This window comes from Mauremys reevesii, linkage group 11 (genome assembly GCF_016161935.1).
Source record: "Mauremys reevesii isolate NIE-2019 linkage group 11, ASM1616193v1, whole genome shotgun sequence".
NCBI lineage: Eukaryota > Metazoa > Chordata > Testudines > Geoemydidae > Mauremys > Mauremys reevesii.
Genome location: NC_052633.1, coordinates 15,437,649 through 15,459,397, shown reverse-complemented (window position 1 = coordinate 15,459,397; position 21,749 = coordinate 15,437,649). Strand labels below are relative to the sequence as shown.

Sequence of the window (21,749 nt, the reverse complement as noted above, 5' to 3'; positions counted from 1 at the left end):
TGAGGAAGCAGACTCTATATATCACCATCTCCTTTGAGGCCCTGGAATGAAAAACAGAGCTTGAATAAGGGCTAGTTGGTGGAGGCTCAACCCTGACAAAACTAAGGTAACGGTTGTAGGTTTGGGGGCAATAACTGGAAAAGATGGCTGAGATTATGGCCATAATTCAGCAAGGTACTTAAGCCTGGGTGTAACTCAAAGTAATGAAGTCAACAGGAGACCTTGCATGCATCAGGGTACATTTGTGCTGAAGTATCACACTGAACTGATCTCAGCAAGCCAGACTGAAGCAGTGTGTCTCCTACTCGTCACTCAGAGGGTCTCCTCACCAATTTGGTCATTCCAGGTTGCTCAGGAAGAAGCTGTCACACTGTCGCCCTGTGCCGGATGAGAGGAGTATGACTTGTGAGTGTGAACCTTGATACAGGTGGCATCCATAGCCTTTTCACTTTGAAATTAGATTGCTGTAATGCTTGCTGCCTGGGGCTAAACCATAAGACCAACTGGAAGCTGAAGTTACCGCAGAATGTAGCTTCCTACTTCAATGTAGCTTCTTACTGAGAATACATTACCTCTATAGACTGCGCTGGTTGCTTGTGAATGAGCCAGCTGGAAGCTAAGGTTGCTTTGCGCCAATTCAGTAGCACAAAACAGACTTGCAGCCCTCCTAACAGGCAAGTGAGGGATTCTCCCTGCATATAGGAATCCTCTAGTGAAGCAGTTCTCAAACTGAGGGTTGGGCCTCCCTTCCTGGCTCTCATTCCCACAGACCACACTCATTTCCAATGGAAACTAAAACATTTGATTTGAAGGTTTCCAAATAGTGCTTTTCCTTTTCTGATTGCTAATAGATGCTGGAACCGAAGTTATTTCTCATTAAAAAGATACTTCCAAGAACATGTCATCTGAACTATTTACATTTGCAACTGGTTGCATCTGACACATGTCAGAGTCTCAGCATATTGTTTTTAAAAAAATAAGTGTGTCTATTTGAACATGCAATAGCTATCATGTTATATTTAACTGGTTAATTGGCTCCTGTGTTGGAGTCACCCTGCTGATCTTTAGCAGTTTATGGAGACTACAAATACTTCATGCTGAATAATTAACAGTAGAAAGTCACTTCAGTGACTATGGAGAAATTTACATCATTAGAGATAAAACAACTTGCTACTTTAGCAGCATGCAGAGCTACAGGATTTTGCAGGCTAAGCAGCGCTGGGAGACGCACAGAGATTTATTAGAGTAGGTACACTATTTGTCTCTTTCAAACCCCAGTCAACAAAGAAATGGAAGCTTTATCGTGTCTCAATTTGCCTGCACTGGAAGCTTTACCTACACTGGGCTGAGAGAAAAAAACCTGTATGGTTGAAGAGAATCTGGATAGACCGTGCACCAGTTTAAAGGTTACTTGATTGGCAGGACTTGGGATGCCTTTTGGAATTCTAATGCAAAATACATAAAACACCCACATGGCAGAGCTAGGACTGGCGAGATCATTGGAAGATCAGGTTTAACACATAGAACAATGCTCGCTCTCCAGGGTGCAGGTGTAGTCAAAATGATACAGACTAAGCAAAAGGCACTGGCTGCATTCCATCCATGCGACAGACTCCAAAAATAAGCTAAACGAAACAGTTATTTTTCCAGAGCTCCCTGTCCTGGCCAGCACAATCCCCTATCTTTTCCCTCTGTGGGATCAATCTTTTGCACTTTAAAAGGGGCTGACATATGGTGGAGAAAGGAGGAAGCCATCTTAACACTGGTATTTCTTCACAAGGAATGCAATACAGTCATATACCGGGCATAGCCTAATTACACGTTTTAAAACAAAACTAAACTGAGAGTCTTGTTTAGGGAAAAGCTAAAACCAGATGTATAGTTCCAAACTGGACCCCTGGAAAGCTGTGCATTGTGATTGCTGTGTGGCAGACCAGCATTGGCAGGATAACGCCGATACAGGAAAAAATGAAGAGGGAGTAAAGAGCAGGCGCTAGAGAGGGTGTGAGGAAATGGACATGACTGAAGGACTCGTTTAGGAAGTAGCTGTTGGACAGTCAGAAAAAGCTCAAGCCAAATGTGATTCAGGATAAATCAAAGTCCAGAAATGAGAGTCTTGTCCAAGGAAGTTAAATATGCAGCTAGAGAAGTTACTGAGACTGTTTCACTCTTGCATATCACACTACGGTGTATTATCCCTGGTGTCAATGAAAATGAAGGGCTAGTCCACAGTGTGGCAAAGCATATTACAGGAGCTTAAGTGGTAGAGTGCACCAAGTAAGAGCTTTAATTGCTCCCTGTAGATCCTGCTGGTGTGCTCTAAAAGGCACCTAGTTCATGTGAATGTAGTTAGGACAATGTACAGATTTGTACACTTTACAAATCACCCCCCTCTAGTATGTTTTGCCATACTTCATCTTTTACTGTTTCTATACCAGAATAGTTGGTATTTTCCTGCTAGCACAAATGCAATAATTCTCCCTTTCCCAACTTCCAAAGTTTACATCACAGCTAAAGTTCAAATCATATTTATAGTTAGAACAGAAGAATGGCCACACAGCCCAGTATCCTGTCTTCCAGCAGTGGCCAATGCCAGATGCTTCAGAGGGAGTGGATGGAACAGGCAATTGAAGGATACATCCTGTTGTCCACTCCCAGCTGCTGGCAGTCAGAGGCTAGGGACACTCAGAGCATGAGATGGCATCTGTGAGCATCCTGGCTAATAGCCATTGATGGACCAAACCTTCATGAACCTATCCAGTTCTTTTTTGAACCCTGTTATAATTTTGGCCTTCACTACAAGTTAAAACAACAAGACAAGGCTGTTGTGGAAAGGACATCTGGGACTTCACCACCAGCATCTGCTCTTCCCACCCCCCGCCCTCCACCAGGGTAGATTTTTGGGATGATGTCTCACTACAGTGAATCCTAGAACTTGGGTGGGGTGGGGAAGAAAACATCTCCATCTAGCTTCTTATATTGTGTCATAAGGCAGAATTATCTCCTGCTTTCTTTGTATTCTGAATGTCCTCCAAAATAAAGGAGAAGAAAGTGTGGTATCTACTGATAAGCACGGGTTAAAATAATATGGAGCAGGGAAATGCATAACTCTCACCTCTTCCATGGCTTGGATAAATGGAATACTTTCACAGCTCCTCCTACTCCTTGGCTGGAGCTATGAGCTGACCTCCTCCTGCGGACAAGTCTGTAATTAGTGGTTCTTGAGGGTCTATAGATATCACAAAGAGATGCCCCTAGGGTGACCAGATGTCCTGATTTTATAGGGACAGTCCTGATTTTTGGGTTGCTTTCTTATATAGGTTCCTATTACGCCCCATCCCCATCCCAATTTTTCATATTTGCTGTCTGGTCACCCTAGATGCCCCTCATGTCCAGATCCAAGCCAAAGTCTAGTTGCAATTGCAATTGCAATTAGAAGCCATTCTGTTAGCTGATGTAGTTGTAGTAATGGATTTAGAGGAAATGGACATTACAGTTTCAATTCTCAGCAATGCTGGGTACTTGAAAGTAGATTTGATGTATTCAATGACAAATTGGATTTAATTTATACCAAGGTTACTCGAATTGAAAACCAAACAGAATTGCTTGAAAAGAATTTCAGGATTACACATACAAAAGGCATTGAACTGGAAACTGAATGGACTGAGATGGACAGGTCTAGGACCCATGACAGATTCTCTCTCTGTATCAGATCAAGCTCTTTGCAAATTACACCAAAACCAGTCATTAGAATCAGGTTCTCTTAAAATGGAAGGAGGGGAAGATTTCTAATTCAATATCTACTTGCTGAAAAATTCTTTAGATACTATCTGTATTGTGGGGAAGTGCCTAGGAGTCCCAATCCCGATCAAGGACTCAGTTGTGCTAGGTGCTATTACAGACACAAAACAAAGATGATCCCTGCCCTAAATAGCTTATGTTGTTTTCATCTTCTCATCCAGATGTTGGAGCATTAACAAAGCTTCCATTTCAAAAGAAGCAACTAAGGCCCTGATCTTGCCAGTACTCACAAGAACAACTTTATATCCTGTACTAGTCCTATTAAGTACTCTTGAATATACCACCTAAGTGACTTAGGAGCACAACTCCTATTGACTTTCATTGTAAGTCAGACCTTTCTATGGGATCTATGTGGGTCACCTGGGGCACTTCTGAAAATACTCCTCATTGAGTTGAACAAGATTACTCACATATGTGAAGTTCCTCTCCTACTTAAGTGTTAGCTGGGTCAGCATCTAAACTAGGCTTATTTTCTTGCATAGTAATTTTTGTAGTGCTTGTCTGTGCTTTAGTTTGTTTCACAGCTTAGACCAAAGCACTGACTTTAAAAAAGGAATTATTTGCTATAAGGATCAATTAATTTATATCTTTCCATATTTAAGGAAAATCAGGAGAAGTTATTACTCCTCTAAGTTTGAATTTACTTCTTTGGTTTTTCAGCATCAGATGTACTATTGTAAACATAAGAAAATGTTATAATTGAAACAATGCAAAGGTACATTTGATTTCTCAGAAACTTGTGGTCAAAGCGGTTCAGATTTTGAGTTATATACAATTTTCTTTACTGACTGCAGCAATTGCTTCTTTTACCTTTTATGATAGACCCATTTATTTCATTGCATGCAACACTGAATATCTGAGAGTTTGATTTTTATGTTTGAAGAATATTGACTTGAAAAATCTGCAAGATATTTGGGTCTAACTGATAAGCAGATTTTGTGAGCCTATGATATGTCATGTCTTAATCTTATTTGGAATTTCATTCTTATAACTTTTGAAGTTATGTTTAAAAGGCAAGTCATTCACTAAGCTTCAATAGCAGCAACAGCCTTTCCAGCTTTTGCACTCATTTGAAAAAGTTATATATATTAGACCAAGCTTATGTGCAGCAGTATTATACACTGTAGGGGCAATGTTTCCCCAAGATATTGGGGTGTATACAGCACTGCTAGCAGTACAGACATCTACCTATTCCCCTGTACACTGGAAGTCACCTGCTAGTTTATATATACCCGGTCAGCATTTAAACTACAGATTGCACATAGTCTGCTCTACTATGCTTCTACAGAGCAATTGAACAGAGATGGCACCTGGAAAATCATCTTCCTAGCATGCCAACAGCTGACCAGAGGCCAGCCCCAAGGTTCTGGTGGACATATGGTATGGAGGTCAGTAAGAACCATAGTTTGAGATCTGACATTGACAGTTCTACAAGGCATCACTACTTATTTCACTGCTCCAAGCATATGCAAAAGGAGAGGCAATATTGACACCATTTCCCCAGTATGGGTCATGGGCATGAAGGACTAGCCAGGGGGTGCAGAGAGAGAGAGAATTGGTTTCATATTCCTGAAAAGGTGTGAGGTGGGAGCTTCATTTTCAAGAGTTAGAACGTTAAGCTCCCTTTTTATTCCAATATTAAAGCAGACAGACAAGTTCTATTGCTGATATTACTAACCTGGCCCCTTTTTCCATGACACCAGAGGGTAAAGTTGACAAAGCAAAGCTCTAGAACAGTATTAAAGACATCTGTCTTGGCACAGTTATTACTACATCTCAAAAGCAATTTCAGGCACCTACATTCACAGAGCTCTAATACAGCATGGCCCAGGGGTTACAGAACTAGAGGATACTATTTTAAAAGAGTGTCTTAATTCATTTCTCTAGTACCTGTAGGATGTGTTTTATTAACCTATTAAGGAGTAGGGGTAATTTGGTCCTTGTGTACTGGGAAGGTGCATATTTAACACTGACAGATCCGGTCGGCGGCGGGTGGGATCAAACCTGGGACTTTGGGAGCTTAGTGCATGAGCTAAAAGTCATGTGGCTGTTTAATTAATCTGCTCTACAGCTTTAACTAATCTCTCTTGCTAAGTGGTCTTGGTGCTACTAGATGGGACAGACCACCACACCCAGGAGGTGTGAGAGTTACATACTTCCCCTAGCTGAGGCAGCACATCCTGAGCTTCAGAGACTTCCCAGTTGATATCCCAGATGAGCCCCGACTTGTAATACCAACAGACCCCGGTCAGCAGCAGGCAGGATCAAACCTGGGATCTCTGGAACTAAATTCATGAGCCTTTACTGCATAAAGCCCTATGGCTGTTGATAAGGCTGTAGAGCAGCCTTATCAGTTTCTCTCTTTCTCCCTTCAAGTGGTCTCAGTGCCACTAGATTGGCCAGAACACTACACCCAGGACATGTGTGGGTTACACATATAACGAGCCATCTTTCTCCCTAACCCTTCTGCGGCAGAGGAAGTGTTGTGTTCAGTGGAAAACAAAGGTTACTCCTCCTTAAGACATGCTCAAATGTGATCCACCCCTAAAGGGGACGAGGATGCTAGGCAATAATTTCGGCACTTTCTGCACCACCCCAAGAGCTTACCTCCACATGCACAATTCCTACACCACCCCCTGCCGTAGACAATCTGGCCCTACATGATTCCCAGGATTGTATGCCCCTGATTAGAGCTGGTCAGAAACTGGAATTTCTGTTATGGGCAATTGTGAAATTACAGAAAACAAGCTGTTCTGAATCAGAATGAAAAACAAGAGTTTCAAAGTTTCCCATGGAAGGAATACTTTGATAGTGTCAAGTTATTTCATTTCAATGAAGTCAAAATGTTTTGTTGCAATTAAGGTAAAAAAGTGTTTCATTCTATAATGTTTATTTTATTTAGACATACTATACATGTACATTTTCATATTAAAAAGTAAACCTAAAACAGCCAAAAAGAAACATTTGACCTTATCAGAATAAAACACTGATATTATTAAAATGAAACAAGATTAAATGAACCACATTGACATTTTCCCATTGAAAATTTTGTCACAGTTGACATGTTGCTGCAAACCACTTCGATTGAGATGAGCCTGCATTTTCCAATGGAATGTTGTTCCATTGTAAATTTATCAATCAACTCTACATCTGATGTGCTAAAGTATCTATGCTCCTGGTTAGCTAGGCTAATTTCCCTTATCTTTACAGACTGATGATGTAATCAATAGTCTGATGGCCTGGTAAACACAAGACATGCATTATAGGATAGCTGACATTTTAACAATAGACAAAGAAACAGGGAGAGAAAGGACAGTCATCTTGACAGGTTCATTAGGCTGGAAGAGAGAGTAGGAGGTTGTGTACAGACACTGGTATCGGTCTCAGTCCTGCCAGACCTCACCCTCCTATGAGATGCTGAGCACCCTCAATTTCCACTGGCTTTGGTAGCAGTTGAGGGTGCTGAGAACCTCATGAAAATGCTTAGCAGTTGCAGGATTGAGTCCTTAGGAAAGAAGCTTGTTGCAAGCCAATCAATAACTTTTAATGCTATTGTTAGTTCACTAGATATACTTGAAGAAAAACATTGATTCTTCTTCTAGGCATAAACAAGGACCCACGTCATTGAAACAAATGAAGTTACACATTATGCACAAGCTATTGAGTGAGCTCAGAATCAGGCCTTCAATGTTCATGGATAAGAATGAAGCTGTAAAATGATTGGAATCTGTAACAGATTCAAGACTCACCAGCATAGCACCACCTGCTGGTCATCCTGGGAATTAGCTCATCCAGAACTCAGAGTGCCTCCTGGTGGCCGATGTCTCACCTACCTCAGGCCCCCATGCCCCTCCTGGACCCCTTTACTTCAGGGTTCTGCCCCAGCAGTACCCCACACTCTGGGTCTCCCCTCCCAGGAGAACCCCCAACCCTCTACACCCACCTTGCCTCGGTGGCTACTGCCAGTCCTCATCTAGCCCCCACTCACTGGGGCAAACTGCAGTCTGCCATGGCCACTCATCATTGGCAAGGAGTTTGGACCAGCTGCCTCTGCCTAACCCCAGGTCACATCTCCCAGCCCCAGTGCCTGCACTGGCCTTTATCAAGGCCTCAGCCTGGGGAGTTGCCAGGCTGGAGCTCCACAGCACTGCTCTGCTCCAGGTACCCTATTCCCAGGCAGCTAGGTCCTTCTCTGTCCACAGCTAGAGAGAGACTGACCCAGCTCCTCCCTGAGCCCTTATAACAGGGCCAGGTGTGGCCTGACTGGGGCGTGGCCCCAGCTGTGGCTGCTTCCCCAATCAGCCCAGCCTTCCTCCACCAGAGAGGGGTAACTGCCCTGCCACAGGGTCTCTTTACCCACCCAGCCATGTAATTCTCCCCATTAAAGTTTTTTTTTTTTAAGTGTAAATGTGCAGCCAGTAAAGATAAACCAGAGCATGAGGTACCCGGAGGACTTACCTTGTAACTTTAGACTTAAGTTATTATTTGTGGATTTGCAATTGCTTCCAAAGCCACATTCTTCAAACTCCCTCTCTGAGCAGCTTTCTCAACCACACAGCCAATGTCGTAAATCCTCTATTGCACAGGCTGGCAAGTACCTCTGATCCAGCAACTGCTTTGGCTTATTTCAAGATAAGGGTTCTCCAGATCAGTCAGGGTGAAAATGAAGTTTATTTTCTTCCCCACAATGGGGAAAGGAACTAAAGCAAGACTCCCTATCAATAGCAAATTACCATAACTCACGATAAAAGACCATTCAAAATGCTGGTAGCATTATTGCCAAGTTCCCTTTTCAGAGCTTCTCCTGAATGTCTGGTTTTATCCTCCTTCCTCTGCCTCGGGTGATTGCTCATTTGATCATTCGCTGTACCTATGTTTTAAGCACCTCAAGCAAATTCTTTTATTTAAAAAAAAAAAAGATGGACCATCCTGTCACAGTGGAACACTGAACTAAATAGTAGGGAAACAGCAGCTTGATGTGCTTAGGCCCAGAGCCTCAAAAATATTTAAGTGCCCAACCCCCACTGAAAAAATAGGATTTAGGCACCGAATACTTTTGTGATTCTGGAGCTCAGAGCCCCACTCAACATAGCTCCAGTGAACCCAATGGAACTACGTGGATTTAAACTATCTGAGGATCTGGTCCACAGACAGCAAACCAAACTTGAGGCCAGGTTTTCCCCTCAAATATACTGTTGAGAATGAGGAACAATTTGAGATAGTGTAAAACTGGTGAAAGTGAAAGGAACCCTTGTTTGTAGATCTTGAATATTTCTCTTATATTCATTAAACAAATGGAGATTATTTGGGGGTCTACCTCCGATGAGGAGAGAGAGAAAAAAAGGCATCCAGAGAATAGGTGTAACGCTGACAGACCCCAGTCATCGGCAGGCAGGATTGAACCTGGGACCTCTAAAGCTTAGTTCATGAGCCTCTACTAGATGAGCTAAAAACCAACAGCTGGTAGCTAAGGTTGTAGAGCAGACTCATTAATCTCTCTCTAAGTAGTCTTGGTGCCGCTAGATGAGACAGAACACCACACCTAGGAGGCGTGTGGGTTACACAGGCATCCAAGATGACATCCAGGGCAACCTACTTTCATGTTAGAGACACATCTTAGCAGAAGAGATTATGGATCTCAAGAATATACCAAACACTTGTACTATTTAATTGGCTGCGCAGATAATTTTGGCAGAGTTTCCCACTAGGAAAGATACCTTTTATGTCAATTGAAATCAGGCTGCATTTTTCCAGTCAGAAGAGAAACTGAATAATAAGAGGTGGAAACTAAGTGCAATTTTGCCAATTTAAAGCACTTTTGATAATTTGTTTGTATTGAAGCGTTTTGCTCCCACACAGTATTTTTCAAGCCTTACTACCCACAAACTATCATTAAAAATTAGATAGATTAGAAAGATACTTCCTAGGGAAAAGCACATTGTTTCTCTATTGATTTTGTTTGCATGCATGGTAGCTACTTGCAGCTAAGCTCTCAAATACTGACCATACAGTCTTTATCAAGCAAGAGGAAGGCTTAGTTTGAAGAGGTTTCATTTGAAAAGCATTCCCACATGTCAATGGCTAAGACATGCAGTTCACCTTGCCTTTCAGATGATCCAATAACTCTCTGTAGATCCCTTTATTAAGATTGGCTAAACCTTCCAGGATTATTTGAGAAAAATATAAACAGAGCCTAGAGAAAGTTAATTTGGGGTGAAGTTGTATAAAAGATTGAAGCATTTTCATATCACCTGGAGAAAGATCCAAAAAGATGGGACCTTTGGCATTTTTTTGTCAAAATCCTACAAAGAAGCAATAGCACCTTGTATTTCCCCCAGTCATTCAGTTGAGCAAGATATTCTCCATCTTCTGACTTTATCAAGCATGTAATGTTGCTGGACACTGTTAAACTGCGGTCACATTTCACCCCACAGGTGGCAGCATTTCTTCAAATAAATGTGTCCTCAGCGTTTTTTCGTTATTCATCCAGCCGTATAGATGATTGAATAATATTCTGCAAAGACTGTATTGGATGAGTTTTTGCCTCATCAATTTTCACATAGTTTATTGGCAAATACATTACACGACTGCGCCTATTTGTAGTAAAAGTCTCCAGTTGTTTATAATGGGAGCAGTTCTTCCAAAAGCAGAGAGATGGATGGCCACAAAAGGTTATCAGCCCCATTTTGCAAGTGACAAACCATCACCACTTCCTTTGGTATTTACAACCACAACATTAATCATAGTGGTATCTTTCAGACACAGTCTAACTGGAAAGAATGAATGCCAGACGCATTCTGTGATAATTCAGCATTAAACGATGGACAGTACTGATGGCATAGCTATAACAACCATAAAGATAGAAGCTCATTAAGTCCTCTGGGGACAGAGAACACATTTTACTCTGCTTTGTACAGCATCTATGACAATGGGGCCATGGTCCATGACTGGGGTGCCTAAGCGCTATCACAACACAATAAACAGATCTCTGATAAGCCATTGTGTGTTCCCTAATGCATACAGAAGTCACACCTATGAACAAATGCCTGTACGATATGTATTCCATGTCCTAAAGTGGAATTACTCCATGTATATACACATGAAGCTGGAAAGCCAGTAAGACACACATACGCAGTGCTCAGTTCTAGCTTGTAAAAATATGTCTCTGTCTCTGAAAAAGGTGATGTCTCAGATGGCAAACAGCTGCTATTTCACTATAAAGGGGCTCACAATGTGGCCATTTATGCCTCCCTGAGGCTGCAGTCTGCATAGGGAAAGCACAGTTTGACGGAGTTTACTCAGCAGGAAAAGGAATGAACCAAACCTACCGCACAGGGCAGGTTTTACATTTTCCCCTTATTCCCCCTCCACTAGTCCTTTTAAACAATGTATTTACATGGAGATTCTTGAGACCAGATTTAACATATTTCCCCCCTCCCCTCCCCGACACAGCAGCTTTTATGATGGACCTACGCAATAATGTATTTGGGGCTAGCCGCTGCTGTATCCAGGTTTGGGACACCTGCCTTGATCACACCTTCCTGCATGTGACTAGCCAATGGATGCCAAACCTGCGTGTGACAAACCTGCAGTGTAGTGTTGCATGCAGGACCTGCCTATCTCCTGGCCTCATTGGCCAGCTGTACTACAGGCCTCCCGCCTCTCCATTTTGTGTGAGTTTGCCATCACATCATGTCTTACTTGCATAAGTGCTCCCGGAAAGCACATTTTAAGCTTCTGTTGACATGGACTGGTGGATTCCTTCCTCTCTTAGCCTTTATGGACAGCCCCAGAACACAGTAACACCACTTGGGCTGTGTGCTGTATTCCAGCTTTTGCTCAGAATAAGCTGGATTTCCTTCCTACCCTTCAGCCCATCTTCCCGCCAGTGCCTGCCTTAAGAGATCAGCCTCCACCACTTCTTGGATTTCCCCAGCTCAAGCTGGTCTTACAGTCACATGGTGAAATTAGACAGCATGCAGCTCATTAGAACTATAGCAGCTCAGAACTCTCTCAAACACTGTGGTGCCATCTGAGGAGGGGGTACACTCAAGTCCCATGTACACTCCCTATTTCATGTGTTTACACTCTGTGCCTTTACCGCATTAAAATACACTTTGGTCTTGCAGAACCAAACCATGTTAAGGAATCCTACACTGGCCCTGGTTAAGCTGGGCTTGTGCTTAAAAATCACAATACTACTTTGAAAGCGACCAGAAAAATGGAATCCTCTTTACTTGCTAAGCCATACCTGCTGGCTCCGCTGAACGATGCATGTTGTTGCTACTGTACATGTAGGCCAGCCTTGCAGAGCCAACTTACAGAAAAAATAGATGCATTTGCTAACCAGTAAGAGCCTGGAACAGCTGAGAAAGGTTCCTATTCATATACAACAAGCTGGTTTTACTGGTCAGTTCCCTTAAGCACCGGCATTCATCTGGGTTAAAGTACTAAGACTCATCTGCGTTACAGAAAAGGCCGTGATAGGAGAAGTTTATGTAAAATGGTTTAATTTGACATTGACATTTTACTGTCAGTGTGGATGGGAGATAATCTGGTTAAATGTGGCTTTGCAAGCCCTTTGAAACAGCTAATCATATGCACTGAAGCTGCTTAAGATCAGTTTCTAAAATTTGTTTAATAACTTCTCCCATCGATATGGAGCCGGAGTGCCTAATGGAACCGTAACACAGACCACTACCAGTCGCTAGAGGGAATTATGAATCACTGGGGTCTATGGTTCTCCTTATGGTATTTAAGTGTCTGTTCCCCCCATTGATAGGTGATGTGGCTGTATATCCTGTGACAGACCCAGACCACTGGGGTACAGTGGTCTGGTAGAGGGCACATATACTGGTCACTGGGTGAGTAGTTTTCTGTTCCCTGAGTGACCAGAGCAGGGGCTGCACTAGAGTAATCAGGAACCTGCTAGGCAGACAGGCTGATTAGATCACCTGCAGCCAATCAAGGCAGGCTAATCAGGGCACCTGCGTTTAAAAAGGAGCTCACTCCAGTTTGTGGTGGGCATGTGAGGAGCTGGGAGCAAGAGGCACCAGGAGCTGAGAGGGAGAGGGTGTGCTGCTGGAGGACTGAGGAGTACAAGTGTTATCAGACACCAGGAGGAAGGTCCTGTGGTGAGGATAAAGAAGGTGTTTGGAGGAGGCCATGGGAAAGTAGCCCAGGGAGGTGTAGCTGTCATGCAGCTGTTACAGGAGGCACTATAGACAGCTGCAATCCACAGGGCCCTGGGCTGGAACCCGGAGTAGAGGGTGGGCCCGGGTTCCCCCCAAACCTCTCAACTCCTGATCAGACACAGGAGGAGTTGATCCAGACTGTGGGTTCCACCAACGGGGAAGATCACTGAGGTGAGCAAATCTGCCAATAAGTGCAGGACCCACCAAAGTAGAGGAGGAACTTTGTCACAATCCTTAACCCTGACATGACTTAATGGGAATTAAGCACATCTCCCACCACTCAGAAATGGCCAACTAGTTCTGTAACAGGCTAAATGCTGCAATTTGCCTGCTCATCTGAGTGTTCCACTGTGAGAATCAGGAAGACAACATATCATCCCTGTTCACAAATTCACTGTAATTAGATGAAGTGCCTGTACTTAGTCTTGGAGCAAGTTGAGGGCTTGTCTATATAAACACTTAGGCTATGTCTACACTTACAAGCTTACACTGGCATAACTGTCCCGTAGCTGTGTTATGCCGAGGGGTGAGAGCTCTCCCATCGACATCATAAAACCAGCTCCACGATTGGTGGGAGAGCATCTCCAACCAACACAGTGCTGTGCACAGGAGCGCTTATGCAGGCAAAATTTATGGCACTCAGAGGACTGTTTTTTTCACACGCCTGAGTGACAAATGATTTGCAGACATAAGTGCTAATGTAGACATGACCTTAGCTTCCGGCAAGCAGGGGTGTCAATCTACCTCGCACCTGCCCACCATGCATTAAGTGTCTGGATGGACACCACTGCCACGCACTAAAAGTTCCAAGGTGCACATTGATCTACCCTACTTTGAAACAGGAGTAGATCAAAATGCAATACAGATATTTTAATGAACAGCAGGGTCCACATGGACACATAGGGTATGTCTACGCTGCAAGTAGACACCCACACCCGGCCTGTGCCAGTCGATTCGAGCTGCGGGGCCGTTCTGTTGCAATGTAAACTTTCGGGTTGGGCTGGAGTCTGAACTTGAGGACCCTGCGAGGTGGAAGGATAACGGAGCTCGGGCTGCAACCCAAGCCTGGAGGTCTACACAGCAATGCAACAGCCCGCAGCCTGAGTCCCACAAGCCCTAGTCAACTGGCACCTGCCAGACGCAGGTGTGTAACTGCAGCATCGACATACCCTTAGTGCGTGGCAGGTTAATACCAGGTAGATTTTACACCCTAGCTTGCTGCAAACTAAGTTTTCATATAAGCAAACCCTAAGTGATTGTGAGGGCTTATTAGTTTTGTCTCAGCATCTGTGGTTGTATATGTAGCCTTGGCAACTTCAGGTGGTTGTCATCTTATGCTAATTTTGATGCTTTGCTCCTGAAATTTTTTTTTAGATAAAATCTTTGAAAAAGCTTGATAAACCCTTTAATTCTGGCATCAATTGAGCCACTAACTGGTCCTCGTACGATTTAGCAAAGGCAAAGTGACAGCCTAGATGACGTAGGAGACCTTCTCCAGCTTCAGACTGTGTGGTTTTAATCAAGACCAAGAATTGTAAGTGGTTATGCAATTTCTCTTCTGCTAAAGACTGAAACAAGCACTGGAAGCAGGCTCACAATCCCCCTAACCCTCAAGTGCAATCTTCTAATCATTCATACCAACCATTCTGGGGGAAATAAATAAAGATTGTGTTGGGACACTGGCCCAGTTTACCCTCGGCAACTCTCTTGAGAGCAAAGGAAAGAAAATTCCCCTGCTGATTTTCCTTCCGGTCCAGAATTCAAAACTCTAGTTGAAGCATAAACACCTCCTCTGAATGTCAATGGGAGTCGCACGCATAGAGGATAATAGATGCAGAAGGGAGAAAGCCTCAGGCAAAAGGCAGGAAATGAAAATCTCCAGTTGATTCTACAAATCCAGCCAATCTTTTTATTATTGCTTCTATGAGCACCACTGTGTCAGGCACTTTTGCCAACTGCAATTCCGAGACAGATGCAGCTTGCAGAGGCTAGAGATTGGCATTTATCTTATGCCTTCAATTTACTTTTTGAATTTAGTGCTTATAAAAAGCAGTGGAAGGCCAGTCCTGGAGAGGCCTATTTATATCCAAAGAACTAGTACAACATGAGCAGTAGCTAAATCATCTTTTCCACTCTGCCCCACCGCTGCTCGTCAGCCCCAGCCTGACATCAGACAATAACTTCTTCAGTCACAGCCAGAACGGATTGCATTAGAAACGGTGGCCAAGAAGTGAAAACAACTAAAGGTGGCAGTTTCCAGTGGAGGTACCTGTAATTAGGCACCTAAATCTATAGGGACAGAATCATTCCAATCTTTAATAAGAAGTCCCAATGGTAATCAATGAGTTCTGCTTAAAAACTGATGGCATGGGTCTGGCCCATGTTTAGGCATCTGAGGAGTGGCTGGGATTTCAGAGGCACTGATAACTTGCAGCTCTTTGAAGGCAAACTGGAAAATTCCAAAATCCATTTCCCATCGATTCAGAAATCGGAGTCACCAAATCAGGGTATTTTTTGCATGTAATTTAATGTATATTTCAGCAAAATCTACACAAATTCTGTTTATCTTCAATGGAGGCAGTCAAACCTGCACACACAAACTCTTCTGCAGAAATCTTCCCCAAGGAAGATCATGCCCACTGTCATGAACTGTCTCTGATCAGCTTCCTGCTCCCACCTCCAGTCTTAGTGATATCATCTCCACTTCCTGCCTGCTCCCTGTCTTCTAACACAACGGAGCAGTCCACTTGGGTTGTGCTCCTGCCTCTGCCCACTGTGTGATGCTGGGCAAGTCAGTTCCTCACTCTTTGAAATGGGGATAATGCTCAGTCATAGAATTTAGAGATAGAATGGGTGCATTGGGTCCCACCTCATCAATCTGCCAAGGGCCAATGCAGGATTATTCCCCGAGGTATCTTCTCCAGTGATTACTTTTAAATATTCCAAATGATGAAGATCCCACCACTTCCCTTCAAAAGGCTCTTGTACAGATCACAGCCAGGAAGTTTTTCTGGTACTCTACCTACATCTCTCCCTACCTCCCATCCCCCAGCCCACATACCTTATGTTAAAAGAACCTTATTAAGGCTGCGAAGTTAACCACTTGAAAGTTAGGAAATGCTAGATGCCATCACCACTGCTCCACTGGGCCGTGTCATGGAGTCAGCTCTGTTCTGTCCTGCCCTGCCATTGCCAATGGTCCAGCCATCTTGTAGATCCCACCATGCAGGGCACAGGATCTCCAGGAGAAGCCAGAGCAAGACAGACTCCTTACACCCGAGGTGAGCACTCCTTGTTTCCAACCACAGCTTGCTCTTATTCTGTTTTCCTGTGCCTAAGCTTCATTATGCAAAGTTCTTTCTAGGAAAGTTATGGTGACCCCTCACCCAGAGTATATCCTGCTCAGTTCCAGTGGCCTTCCATTAGACAGTAAGGATAATTATTTATCATCCCCTTAAATTATCTATTTAAATAAATACCATCTAAAACAACAAATCTCAGTAGGTGGTGGAGTTAAGGCTAAATAAGATGTAAATAATGCCAGGAGGGGCTGCCTTTTCCTCTTCTCCCCAATAGAGGGAGCACAGAGCTCCATCCCTCTGATTCTTCCAACCACTGGACTTACAAGGGCAGCTCTTGAGGGGTGGGGAGGGATGCAGAAAGGTGTACATTTAAGAAGGACCTCCACTATTTTGATTTGCATCTTCCTGCTTTGTGGAAGTCAAGTGGCACCTGTTTAGATTCCCTTACATGAGTAAGTTAGTGTAAGAGTCACTTACACAACTTCATATCACCTCTGAATTGATGCCAAGGACTTAAGGGGATGTCCAACCTAGCTCCATGTACACACACATTGCTTTTTCAATTCCAGGGCCATTTCTTCAACTGGCATACATCACCACAGCTCTGCTGATGTCAGTGGAGGTCCACCAGAGTTTATAGCAACTGAGGGGAATCTATTTCACTGGCCAGGAGAATTTGCAGGGGTGGCATCTGAAAAAGAAAATTCCATTAACTGGAAAGTGAGTGAATTTTAAATAAAAAATAATTGAAGACATTTAAATGGGGAACACTGAGTTACCCTTTAGACAGTGTTCTGACTGTAATTGCACTTTAAACAGCAATTTTAGTCTGAAAAAATGTCCATAAAACACAAATTTTCATTTTTGGCACAGGTTATCTTCTCCCTGTGTGTCTTTGAGTCACATCTGCTTACTTTACTTAACAGGTCTACTCCTGTTAACAGCACCGGAGAGCCAACGTAACTCTGCATAAGCAAGATAGACATATCAACAAACTTGTTAACTTCCAGTGGCAAAATTTATATTAGCAGTGACGTTGTAAGAGGCAAACACACTACAAATCAATTCTTCCCCTCCCCAGGTTGATTTTGTAGTGCTGGCATGGAACATCTTCTGACTGGGAAACTGAGAAAATTAGCTCTGGAAATTACTGGAGGGAAAAGTAACTATATACCATTTTACAAATTCACTTTTCTGACAATTGCATTTTGTACAGCATAGGCAGGTGGAGGAGATATTTTGTTAAGCAAGTTGTTTTCAACACTGAATAATCAAAAAAGTAAATAAAAAAAGGCAGTGAAAGCTCCTTAAGGTTCTTGAGTCAGATACCATAGGATCATTACAGGATGCTGTGAAAATAGGCCTGAAAATTCCTTCACGTACCACTTTTACCGCCTCACTCTCAGATATCATCAGTTTCCACTGGTAAAAGACGTTTCTATAAATCATTTGCAGCTAAATTAGAACTGTGGCATGGAATTCTATTTTCTGTGTACTGTCCATCTTTATATGGACTAATTAGAAGTCTGTCTCTCTGTTTAAGGAGCAGAGCTCTTAAGATATTTAAGATGGAGAATCTGAGCACAGAAGCCCAGTCCTGCAACCCAGAGTAACTAGACATTCCTTGAGTTCATAGAAGTACTGGAGACTAACGATGTGTTAAGTTTCTCACATGTTTCAGTGTTTTCATGAAAGTCTAAAAAGATAAAAATCCCAGTGAGTCTTTGTTCTGTTTGTCATTTGCCGTAATTTAAGAGAAGTCATCCAGACTGAAGATACGCATTTTTGCCATGTGTGTTGGGAAACAATCACAACAAAAACTCCAGTACATCTTAGGTTCCATCAGGGGCATGAAGATTTTTCCTTGTGGCTGCACTATTATGTGAAACAAATGATTAACTAGTTTAGAACACTGACCTCTAGTCTCGTAGGATGGCTCTGGGATCACCGCTTGTGTTAGTTCAAATCATGGCCCAGGAAGGAAATAAATAGCTCAGAATTTGTCCTAAGCAGGATGCTTTCCGGAAACCTGGATTGCTTTTATTACTTTTCATTGGTCTACAACTAATGGCTGAATGTTGTTTGAATACGAAAAAAAATTATGTTACTAAAAATAGAGTATCTGTGGGTTTGTTTCAAAAAGTGATAAAGTGCAGTCATTCAAATGAACCTCTCTTCCTTCCTGACCTCATTTTGTGTCCACATGTGCCTCTATAGGCACCTTAATGCTTCATAGTGTCTTTCTGATTTGTGTTTTCTATATTATACCTGAGGAAAGGAACCTTCCTTTTACAGCAAAGGTTAATGAGCTCAAGCTCGTCCCTTTGCCTCTGGTGGAGTTCTTATTAACGGTCATTGAAAGGTAAACATCAAGAGACAGGATTGTTGTTCCTTCCCACCAAGGCTGCATCCAATGGATATTCTATTTGCTAATTTAAATCTGAAGAGATCTTTCTTCTGAAAGACTCTTATTAATGGGGAGGGCAACTTCTCTCAGCTACCTAATCCTGCCTGTTCTGACAAAACACACCAGGAAACAAAGAGAGGATGTTTAAAGTACTCCAGCCAATTTGTTAATCAGCTTGAGCTCCATTTCAACTGAAGCGCTGACAGTATTGTAACCTTGGCACAAGATGCGTGACAGAGTCCATTTCACTCAGAAGGTCCCACTTCTGCCCCCCACCGTTGGTGGTCACAGGCGGAGGGAACTGGAATGCTTTGTGCCTGCTGACACACTGCAATGGCAATGGTTTCAGATGCAGACTGTTGGGGGACTTTTCCTCTTCCTCCTGACAGCTGGCGGTAAATGGTACCAAACAGGAATCCCTAATAACATCAAGAGACTCGTGCGCTCTGCATTGCAGCTCACTCTGGAATCACGGGATTGGTGGAGTGGGTGCCAGATAGAAAGGAAGCAAACATCCAAACTTAATGGAGTTGGTGGTGGGAGGGGAAAGAACGTATGAAAAAGGAAGGGGAGTGAATATTAGGACATTTGGGCATGGGGGACAGGGGAGCAGACATGAGCAAAGGAGCTGTTGCTATGGTACGCTACCGGCAGAAGCGGTAGCACCACCATTAAAATGACCCAACGCTTCCCACGATAAGACCCTATTTTCAGTTGCTTATAGCTTTACCAAACTTTAACCATTGGGACTGACATTTTCTGTCAAGTGCTTGCCTTGGGCTGAAATGGTTTGGAAAATTTCAGCCAGAATGATTCAGTCGTATCCAAGAATGAGGCTCGGGGAAAGCATTCTGCTCATGTTAAAGATTCCCACTGACCTTTCCTTTTCACCAAAGCATGGGGGCGCCGGAGCTTCTCAGAGACTTCACTTCTAGCTGCAAGGTGGCGTTTGTATCAGAGATCTGCATTTTGTCATCCCTGTTAAAATCCACCCCAATTTGACCGAGTTACAAGCTTTTGCGGGGGAAAAAAAAATCACAGTTCATACATGCTCACAGGCTTCCTAGAGTTTCATCTCAATTCTCCCAAGATTCCTTCCACATGGAGCCTCCTGCCCAGGGCTGCAAGGGACCAAATAGCAGGTTCCCTGCAGTTGTAGTTCAATTTTATGTTATGCCAGGAGCAGGCACTGGAATGGAGAGCAGGGAAACTGTCTCTGCTGTGCTCTCAGTGCCTTCTTGCTGATGCCCAGGCAGTGACAAGGAGGAGGAAGCAGCTATCAGATTCAAATGCACAGGAGATTAGAGCTGGACATAGAGGGAGAGCAGGTTGAATAGAGAAGGACAAGGACCTGGGAGGGGGGGAGCCTGGAGCCTGATAGAGGGAAATGAAAACTGATACTGCTAGTTTGTCAGATGAGGAGCTGGGGAAAACTGGGACAGGGTAGGCAAGGACACTGGGACAGAGATGGGAAACCTGAGGAGTGGAGACAGACTGCTTAAGTGAGGAGAATAGGTCTGGGAGCCAGGAGTAAGGAAGAGACAGGACTGCAAAAGGGAAAGGTTGAAGCATCCAGGGAAGAAGGGGGTAAATGTTGGGGGGAAATAGTCACACGGGTCTGCACCCCCTACAGCTCACTCCTCTCCAGAGGCTGGAATGGAACCCAGGATTCCCAAGTCTCTCCATTCTTCTGTTGTCAACAAATAAATGTGAAATTCATTGGCAAGGTGTCCCAATCCCACTTTAGTGCTGGTCCACACAGAGGATGACAACCTACTACTTCAGTCAGTTACTTCATGAGCTCAGGTAGCAGAGCTCTGTGTGGGAGATCTAAAGCTCCTAACCCTACTGGTGACTAATGTGCGTGGCAATATGATACCATATAATGGAATTTGTTTATTTGTTTTTGTTGTTTTTTAAAGCCTAGGAAATTACACACAAAGGCACAATAGCTATGTCAAACACAGTCCATAATGAATGGAGATGTTCTTGCTATTGACTAACAAGCCTGGAGTTCAGGGAAATACTTGTCTTGTTCCAGATTAAGTAACAGAATGCATATGACTGTACAACCAATGCTGTCCCATAGGGCTGGAAGCTGCATCATATGAGTGATGGCTGACTAGACAATACTGAGTCATCTGCAAAAAGTAGTGTCAAACTAAATATTACATTCACATTGCTTTTAGAAGAGAGGTATTTTTCCAATTAATCTGCACATTTATTTCAATCTTATAAGAGTAGTCTTGAGGTATTAAGCTATAGGATCCCTTAGCATACTATAGTATTTTTTTTAAACTATACAAATAGCCGTGAACACTATGTAATAAGAATTGTAGCTCAAGTACATAAAAGCCACTATAAATTAAGGCTGGCAGACCTATTATATTTGAACACTCCCTGTTATTTTGTGAACGTTTTGGAATGTTGTGAGCTTAGGCAGAAACCTTCCATCCCTGGTCTCTGTTGAGTGATGCAATTTTTGGAATGTTTAGTCAAAAATGGTTATGTTCACTTCTTTAGCACTAGGAGTGGAATAGAAAAGCAGAGACAAAAAGTTTCCCATCACCACATTTTTTAAACTTCCCAAAAGAAAGCATAATCATGGCAAAAAAAAGTCAGTAAATAAGCATTATCCATCAGCATGTATGGAGTTGATCACATATGTAAGGTTTTGCAAAACGGAGGCCTCAGACAGTCCTTCGAAAAAATTACATTAGAAATTCAGTATCTACAAATTCCCCTTTAATTTTTGTCCTTAAAAATAGCATGTATTAAGAAGTTTCCCATTCCAGACCGGATAACTTTTTACTTGTTTGGGCCATATATCTATTAGCAACCGGAATGAAATAGCATCTCTGAAAGTTGTAAATCACTGGATGTATATATCAACGGTAGTGAAAAATATATGGAAGAGCAACCTAATGGACTGCTTAAGTGCTTTAGAATAACTATGTTTTCCTGTAACATTTATAGTCAGATATTTATAATTCAAACGTAAATGTTAAATAAGCTCCCCATGGAGAAGGTTCAGAGACTTGAGCA

General features: G+C 43.0%; 1 protein-coding gene across 1 annotated transcript in view; it reads right to left on the bottom strand.

The window, feature by feature from the left end:
* Window positions 1-7,641, bottom strand: part of PTH2R (parathyroid hormone 2 receptor) — a 159,664-nt gene extending 152,023 nt beyond the window's left edge. The window contains exons 1-2 of the mRNA XM_039493538.1: window positions 7,551-7,641; window positions 3,116-3,193 (exon numbers count right to left, since the gene is read on the bottom strand). Coding sequence (XP_039349472.1) covers window positions 3,116-3,124 — 9 coding nt within the window. The 5' untranslated portion in view covers window positions 3,125-3,193; window positions 7,551-7,641. The remainder of the gene's footprint in view (window positions 1-3,115; window positions 3,194-7,550) is intronic.
* Between the last annotated feature and the right edge of the window lie 14,108 nt (window positions 7,642-21,749).